General features: G+C 36.4%; 1 protein-coding gene across 1 annotated transcript; it reads right to left on the bottom strand.

Annotated features, from left to right (window-relative positions):
• Window positions 1-5985: 5985 nt before the first annotated feature.
• LOC107796037 (protein trichome birefringence-like 3) lies at window positions 5986-8253 on the bottom strand. The gene is made up of 6 exons (XM_016618756.2): window positions 7955-8253; window positions 7617-7854; window positions 7283-7454; window positions 6852-7051; window positions 6613-6771; window positions 5986-6392 (listed from the first exon to the last, which is right to left on the bottom strand). The coding sequence occupies exons 1-6, from the start codon at window positions 8136-8138 to the stop codon at window positions 6059-6061; spliced, it is 1287 nt and encodes a 428-aa protein (XP_016474242.1). The 5' UTR covers window positions 8139-8253; the 3' UTR covers window positions 5986-6058.
• Window positions 8254-8483: the final 230 nt, after the last annotated feature.

Raw genomic sequence — 8483 nt, 5'->3', positions numbered from 1 at the left:
ATAAACACATATGCGGCAAGGTTTGTGGTTGTAACTCCAGAAACAGAGTTTAAGGCAACATGGCTATTTCAAATAAAGTTCCAGAACAAAGCCTGGTCAAAACCATCCTAAGGAGCCTTAAGCAGAGGTTTGAACATGGAGTTCTAATAGTGTCATGGGCAAGCCTAATGAGATGTAGACTTAACATGGAAACTTCAACATAAGAACCTAATGAGAACAGCTAATTTGCAGAGCTTAACATATGGGACAGGTAGACAAACTAAGTTTATCAATAAGTGAGCATTCAGATGAAAAGAGGTTGATTTTCAGGCAGGTCAAGTAAGCAGGCATCGTATAAAGAAGAGTAAGCAAGACATGGATTGAAATCATCCTAGGAGTCTCAAACAATAGGTGAGCACAAAGCATCAAAGCAAAGAATGAGTCTGCTTTGGTATTGCAACAACATTAGCACATATAGTTCATATGATCACAAGTTGGTTTCGGGGAATAGCAGGTATACATAGAAGATTTGGCATAGGTTCTAGGCATGTATTAATTTCCTAAAAGAGTCACAATCAAAACAACAATAGTCTTGAACAGTCAATTAAGCTTAAACATGGAGACAAGCATTCAAGCAACTTTGTTATCTACAATAGGCAAGCATTGAGGCCAATAAGGTCAAGGAAAAGCTTGCTAGGCTAAATATTCATGTAATGTCATCCCATAGTTGCAGCAAAACAACAGGTGATGGGTAAGGAATTCGACAAGAAGAAAAACACTTCTAAACAGACATAGCTTCCCAGAAGTCCAAACAACATTCGATGAATATTAATCAGGTTTAGTTGCAAGCCCAGTAACATCATGTATCACTTAGCAAAAGTCAGAATTAGAGCAGGTTTGAGATAGCATGATATAAAACACCTAGAGAAATGCACACAATCAGAAAGTAATAAAATTACGAGAGTATAGGGTACTAACCAGTTGCAAACAAACTAAACAAAAAATGAAGAACTCAAAAAGCTAAAGAATAGTTGTGATTATTGAAGACTAGTAAAACCCCAACTCCCTAGTGCTTCAGAGTTCACATGAGCCTCGAAATGGACCCCGAGCAGTGCTTGCACTGGAGGAAGGTGAACAGAATTCGGTGGCCTTGACTTTCAGCCGGCCAAGAGCTCAATTTCAGAATAGTATAGAATAAGTGAGAGTGAGAGAATAGTTCTTAAGGTGATTAAGGTCTGTCCAAAGGAAAAATTATGGATGGGTTATATAGTGGTAGAAATCGAATAAGCAAACATGGAAAATAATTAATCAAACACAAATAAGGAAATAGAATCAATCAAGTTTAAGCAGGAATAAGGAAAGTCACATGCATAGCCTATTCCGAATCAAAATAGGTAAAAAATCGGACAAACCCTAGTTTGACAAATGGTCAAAATTATCCAAGAATCTCGGTGAATCAAACCCATACGACCCTGTTGAGAGCGTATACAGACAGATTTTCGTCTGAATCTTGTAGGTTGAGGATGATTGCAATCGATTCAGAGAGGTAATACTTGCCAAAATCGGGCAAGTACTAAGTAACACCACAAGTGTATGAATGATAACGAGATAGTGCAAATAAGGTAAGCAAATCATGAAAGAATTTCATGATTTAGCCGAGTTTTGAGAGGATTTGGGAGGAGGCGGATAGGGTTTCATAATAAATAATTAAAATTTATTTTTATGCATAATATTGAGCAATTACGAAAAAGTTAATTTTTATGTTATAAAGCAAAGAAAGTTGATGCAAGTAGTTACCCAAATACTGAATGATCAACAAATTACATACTTTGAGCCAGAAGAAATTGCAGAAGTGTTTGTGAACTTCTAAAGACAACTATTAGGCAATGTTGGAGGTCTTAGAATTCTGGCTTATGAGGATTTTTTTGAAGAATGGACATACACTTATAGCGGGGTTGGGATTAGCTTCATTACCTAGGGATATTTTATGGAGGTGTTTGGGATTAGCGGTGTTCTGGTAACGTATATTAGGGTGATTAAGGACATGTAAGATGGAGCTAAGACTCGGGTGAGGACTGTGAAAGGTGACCCGAATTATTTTCCAGTTGACATGGGGTTGCATCAAGGATCAATTCTTAGGCCATTTTTATTTGCCCTGGCAATGGATGTGTTGACGCGGCACATTCAAGGAGAGGTGTCATGGTGTATGTTATTTGCAGATGACATAGTGCTGATTGATGAGATGCATTGTGAGGTTAATGCTAGGCTAGAGGTGTGATGACAGACCCTAGAGTCTAAAGGTTTTAAGTTGAGCAGGACGAAGACAGAGTACTTGGAATGTAAATTTAGTGTTGGGGCTCATGAAGCAGAAGTGGACGTGAAGCTGGATACACAAGTCATCCCCATGAGAGATAGTTTCAAATATCTTGGGTCTGTGATACAGGGTAACGGGTAGATCGACGAGGATGCCGCACACCGTATTGGAGTGGGATGAATGAAATAGAGGCTCGCTTCTGCTATTTTGTGTGACAAGAATGTGCCACCTAGACTTAAGAGCAAGTTCTATAAAGTGGTAGTTAGACCGGCCATGTTGTTTGGAGCCGAGTGTTGGCCAGTCAAGAAATCTCATGTCCAGAAGTTGAAAGTAGCGGAAATAAGGATGTTGAGATGGATGTGTGGGTATACTAGGAAAGATAAGATTAATAACAAGTATATTAGGGACAAGGTAGGTGTGACTCATATAGAAGATAAGTTATGGGAATCGAGGTTGAGATAGTTCGGACATGTGAAGAGGAGATATCTTGATGTCCCGGTTAGGAGGTGTGGGAGGTTGACCATGGCGGGTTAGATGAGGGGGTAGAGGGAGGCCTAAGAAGTACTGGGGTGAGGTGATTAGGTAGGATATGGCAGTACTTCAGCTTATCGAGGGCATGACCCTCGATAAGAGGGTGTGCCCTCGATAAGAGGGTGTGGAGGTCGAAAATTAGGGTTGTGGGTTGACAAGCAGTCTAGAGTTTCGTCTAGGCATCCCAATAGTATTAGTACTAGTCCTGTATTTTGCTATTCTTAGCCCCTTGCTATTTCACATTGTGTCATTATTTCCAGCACGATTGGCTTGATTTTTATAATGTCGTATTCTTAGATATCTGTTATTACATGTATCTCCATTTGTGCCCATGTCTAATTACCTTGTTGTTGCCACTATCTGTTTATTACTTCATTTTCACTTCTTTTGAACCGAGGGTCTTTCGGAAACAGCTTCTCTACCATCATAAAGTAGAGGTAACGTCTGCATATATTTTATCCTCCCCAGACCCCACTTGTAGGATTTCACTTGGCTTGTTGTTGTTGTTATAGCTTGATTGATGCCACGTGTCCATATAAAAATTTAATGGTGTGATTATATTTGTTCTCCTCTCCCATCTAAGACTGATTTTCTCTTTTCAAACAAATAAGGTATAGAACTCAACACATAGTAATGAAAAGCTCGCCTAACAAATTATTTTTCTCTTAATTCTAAACTCAATTCAGTAGACAAATCTCAAATCTGTAACTTCTTTTTATTTCAGTTCAACAGGCTTTCGAAATGGGTAAACAAGGCTTCATCTGTATTTAAAAGAAAAAAGAAAACAAAAGACAATTTTTATTATGAGTCAAGCAAAAAGAAAACAAATCTTGTGTTTATCTTCTTTTAGTTTGGATATCTCATTTTCGCAATACATATGCTAGTGTGAAAAAATTGAAAAGGTTATAAAGAAAATTAGGAGGTCTCGCCATTGACAACCTCCGTACTGTGATGGAACTGGAAACGAGGTGAAGGAAAGTAATGTATTTAATTATTTCAACTAAATGCTCTTTGCAAAAAGCAAAACAAATACCCAATTAAAGCTAGAGATAGAAATGGAAGAGCAATCAAGTTTGTTGGATAAGCAGGATTCTATATTTATTTAATTTTTTTTTGGAAAAAGAAAACCAGCCTTAGATAGGGGATGAGACCATTAAATTTTCATATGGACATGTGGCATCAATCAAGCTGTGTATTGAAAATTACTGGAGCATTAAGTAATGGAGCTAATCCCAGCCCCTTACAGTGGAGGAACAATTACTACTAATACAAAGTTATTCTGAAAGGGAGGTTAAAGATGCAATGTGCAAATTATGTAGCGACAAAAGTCCAGGCCCTGATGGGTTTGGTCAGTTCAGACCAATTTCTTGTTATAATGTGGTGTACAAATGCATTTCAAAGATGTTGAGCAAGAATCTAAAAAAGATACTCCATCCTTAGCAGTAGATACTCAAGCAGCTTTGTCAAGGGAAGATCATTAGTGCACAATGTCCTGGTGTGGCATGACCTTCTGAGGCACTACAACGGGAAGAAAACCTCGAGATATATGATGAAAATAGACTTGAGAAAAGCTTATGACATGGTGAGGTGGGATTTCACCGAAGACATGTTGAATGAGTATAGTTTCCCCAAGAAATTTACTCACTTGGTTATGACTTGTATCATTTTCTTTGAAAGTTAATGGAGTAGGGTATGACTACCTTGAAGGTAGAAGGGGCCGGGGATCCAATATCCCCTCTCTTATTTGTAATGGTTATGGAGTATTTGAGTAGAGTACTAATTAAATAAGATGTCTCATCAATTGAAACTAACACATCTTATATTTGCGGACGAATTGATGATATTTTGCAAAGGGAATGCAGCTTCTGTCAAGCGGGTAATAGAAGCACTCCAACACTCGAGTGAAACAAATAGCAAATCTAGACAAATCAAATACATTCATAGCACGGGTTGATGAGACTACAAAGGCTGAATTACTCTCGAGATTCTTTTGATTTGTGGGTAATGAAGTAATATGGGTCCAACAATCTTGGACCATATAATAGTATTTTGGCAAATAGTAGCCATCTTCTGGGTTTCAGTCCTATGTACTTGTTTGATAATGGTGACATTTTGCTAGAGACGAGCACGGGCATGGCTGTATGCAAGAAACAGGAGATAATATTGATGCCAACTCCTGTCCATAACAAAATTGAAGTAGGTGAGATTGATGCAGAGACCCTGATTTCGCCCTATCGTTCTCGAGGTATAAGGTTAATTAGTTTTTTTTTTGTCCTTTTTAGTGAAATTATTTTGTTTTGTCAATGCTCTAAGCAAATTTTTAGTTGTTTTTGCAACATTAAATGATGACACATGGGTTAGATAAGAGTATATACTCTTTTAGACGCTAGCTAAAGAAAGTGCCGTCTATGTTCCCAGCTTTAGCTTGATAACACACCAGGTGTAACATTTGAATATAAAATTTAACCATCCATAACGAAATTGAACTAGGTGAGATTTATGCAAAGACCCTGATTTTGCCCTGTCGTTCTCGAGGTAGAGGTTAATTAGTTTTTTTTTGTCCTTTTTTTAGTGAAATTATTTAGTTTTGTCACTGTTTTAAGCAAATTTTTAGTTATTTTTGCAACATTAAATGATGCTATGGGTTAGATAAGAGTATATAGTAATTTTCGATTCTAACAGTTTAATTTGTCTATTTATACAGAATTGTCTAATATATCTCTATAGTCTTTCCAAGTCTTCTTCTTGTCCTAATTTGCTTACATTGTTGTTCTTATTCTCTTCTTTATCTTTGTATGTGAAGCTTCTTTTATTGTCATTTCAACTGAATATATGAGGTCAATTAAATGGTACCTTTTAGACGTTAGCTAAAGAAAGTGCACTCTATGTTCGCAGCTTTACCTTGATAACACACCGGGTGTAACATTTGGGTATAGAATTTAACCATTTCCTTCTCTTGAAGTGATGGAATATTAGTCGCACCTAAAAGAAAAAGAAGAAATAGAAGGTGCATATTAGTTGTTCAAGAATAGGGACATTGAGTTTTCGGTCCATTAGACTTAGGATTAATCAGATCAAATGTATAAGAGATTGAAGTTGCAGTTTTCCAAATTGATTCAATGTACTTACAAGAATATTCAAAAAAAGAATTGCAACTGAAAGGAGAAAACAATGTATGCTTTTCTAACATGAGAGTTTTTACATTTTTTTCTTTTGTCTCTCCATATTGGTGGGCTACAAATATGCGAAAAGCATTCTATTCCAAGTATCAGGAACTCCAGGCAAACACCAATGTATACAATCTGCAAAATGCAATGGATCTGCTTTCTGTTTATCAGTTAACAATTTGCCTCCTAATTCACCATATACTGATGCATGTCCATCAATTCTGTGCTCAGATAATTGTGTGATGTTAAGAACAGTAACAGGAACTTTCATTCTCCCTATTACACCAGCCACTGCTTTCATCATCTCGATGTTAGAACCGACTCCCCAATGCCCCTTCTTCATCACTGGTCTTGTCTCGTTGAAACACTTTATACCTTTCATGTTCCCCCAATCTTCATTTCTGCAAAATTGACACATGTTTTGGAATAATAATGCTGCTGTGAGTTTTGAGTTCAAACAAGTTGTAATTTAACACGTTATAGTTGGTTGTCTGGTATATTTTTTAAGGTAACGACTTCCACTTATCAGGGATAGTTACATTTTCTTATCTTTTAGGTGATCTGATAGTGTAAAAATTACTATCGAAGTTAAACTCTTTCAAGAAATACTTCAGCGACTACCTTTGGTGCGTAGGGGACATGGTAGTAAAGAACACTCTTGTTTTGTTAGTATCAATAGTTGAATCAATCCAATTTGCCCATGTTCTCAATGCCAGTTTGTAAGATACTGCTGTATCAAATTCTTCATATCCTTCTTCTCCATTTGCAAACTCTCCCCATCTGCATTTAATTTATTCAAACATTTTGCAACATCAAGTAGAAAAAACTTGTTTTGTTTAAACTTTTGAATATATACTTACAGTGCCTTAGCCTTAAGGCCACTCATCCACCAAACATAAGTATTGAAAACAAGGACATCTACTCCTAACCACTGTTTGGCACGTTCACTGATTGAATCCACTTTGATTATTCTCTGCTTTGGATCAGCTTTTATATGAATATCTGTGTTAGACTCCACTAGGAATGGTGCCCAGTAGAACTCAATTGTGGCATTATATTCCTGAACAATGTGAGGACAAGTTTAGCTGCAGATTACGAACAATGTGAGAATGTATAGATTTTTATACTATCAGGTTAACTTTTAGCTGCAATTGCATGTAACTCTTCATAGTATATCGAAAATAGAATAATAACATGTTAAAAACAGTTAAATTGTAAAAATTCTTCACACTATCAGTGAAACTCTGTTCTTGAAAAAGCATAGAGTTTTCTTGACTTGATGATTGATTACCTTAGCTGTGAAGGCAAAGTGAACACGACCTTGTTTCATAGACTTCTGGCCTTCTGGGATCACAGATTGAACCAAACACACAAAAGATTCCCACATATTTCTCTGTATTGAGTCCCCAACAAACATTATCCTCTTTCCTTGAATCTTTCTCAGGGCAATCTTAGGATCAAACCTGAATTTTATTGTCAAGAATTTAGTTTAACATGTTCTGTAGCAAAAATTGAGATAGCAAGTAATGGCATTGACAGTCTATATATTTGTTTCATTTGCATGGAAATTTCCCTGTGTACAAACAGAGGATTGAAAATGACATTTTTTAAGAAAACTTGCTAACCTTGGCAAGATGCAATCATCAGGCTGCCATTCCCAGTGAAGATAATCCGAATCGTTTCGACCATTCTTAGTACAAGAATATTGTCTGTCAACATATGGACAAGTTCTATCTGTGTACAATGGCTTAATTGAAGTATTGAACACCCATTTTCCATTATTCAGGCTGCATTCCTCAGGATCAAACTCGAACCTATCGTCTGTTGGATTATCTAGTGGACTGCTCTTCAATTCTCTATCACCTATTAAGCCAAGGAAAATGAAATTTTAACATGTCAAAAAAAAAAAAATATTAAGATAGTGCATTTTAGATTGAAAACAATAAAGAAACTGCAGGTGCACCTGTATGATGTTTTTTAAACTTTGCAACATTTCGTCTAGGACAAGATTTAATCCCAAAAAGAGAGCCAGAAGAAAAAGTGCTAATCCTTTCAGTGTACAATAAAGCAATAAATGCTAATGTACAGAAAATTCCTGTAATTACAGGCAAAGATAGCTTTCCTTTAGCATATTTTGCCCATCCCATGTTGAAAAGTGTGAGTGGATATGGGCTTACAATGGAAAATAGAGGTAAAAAGCTTAATTGAGAAAATAAAGTAAAAGCTATTTACTTTAAGAAGGCTTAATGAAAGTGCACCAGAATGACGAGGACATGAAATAAGTTTTTGGTAGACTTCAGCTTTAATAAGATTTTGAGTAGGAGTGAAGTTTAAGTCATGTATGGTTGGACATTATATTTTTTATAGTAAGTTGGCAAAGGATTCCCAATATTTTGTGCTTTCTTATGAGTCATGTGTGTGTTAAAATAATTGTAGTAATGAAAAAACTATTATAATAAAAGTACACCCACTGCTGTGTAACTTTCAGACAA

The sequence above is a fragment of the Nicotiana tabacum genome, chromosome 2, assembly GCF_000715075.1.
Source record: "Nicotiana tabacum cultivar K326 chromosome 2, ASM71507v2, whole genome shotgun sequence".
Taxonomy (NCBI): Eukaryota; Viridiplantae; Streptophyta; class Magnoliopsida; order Solanales; family Solanaceae; genus Nicotiana; species Nicotiana tabacum.
Note: the sequence above shows the minus strand (reverse complement) of the source record. Positions and strands in the feature narration are given on the sequence as shown.

Coding starts and splice junctions, on each gene's coding strand:
- LOC107796037 (XM_016618756.2), bottom strand. CDS start 8,138: ATGGGATGGGCAAAATATGCTAAAGGAAAGCTATCTTTGCCTGTAATT. Junction 7,855..7,954: donor GTTTAAAAAACATCATACAG/GTGCACCTGCAG, acceptor TTGGCTTAATAG/GTGATAGAGAATTGAAGAGC. Junction 6,772..6,851: donor GGCCTTAAGGCTAAGGCACT/GTAAGTATATAT, acceptor AATTAAATGCAG/ATGGGGAGAGTTTGCAAATG.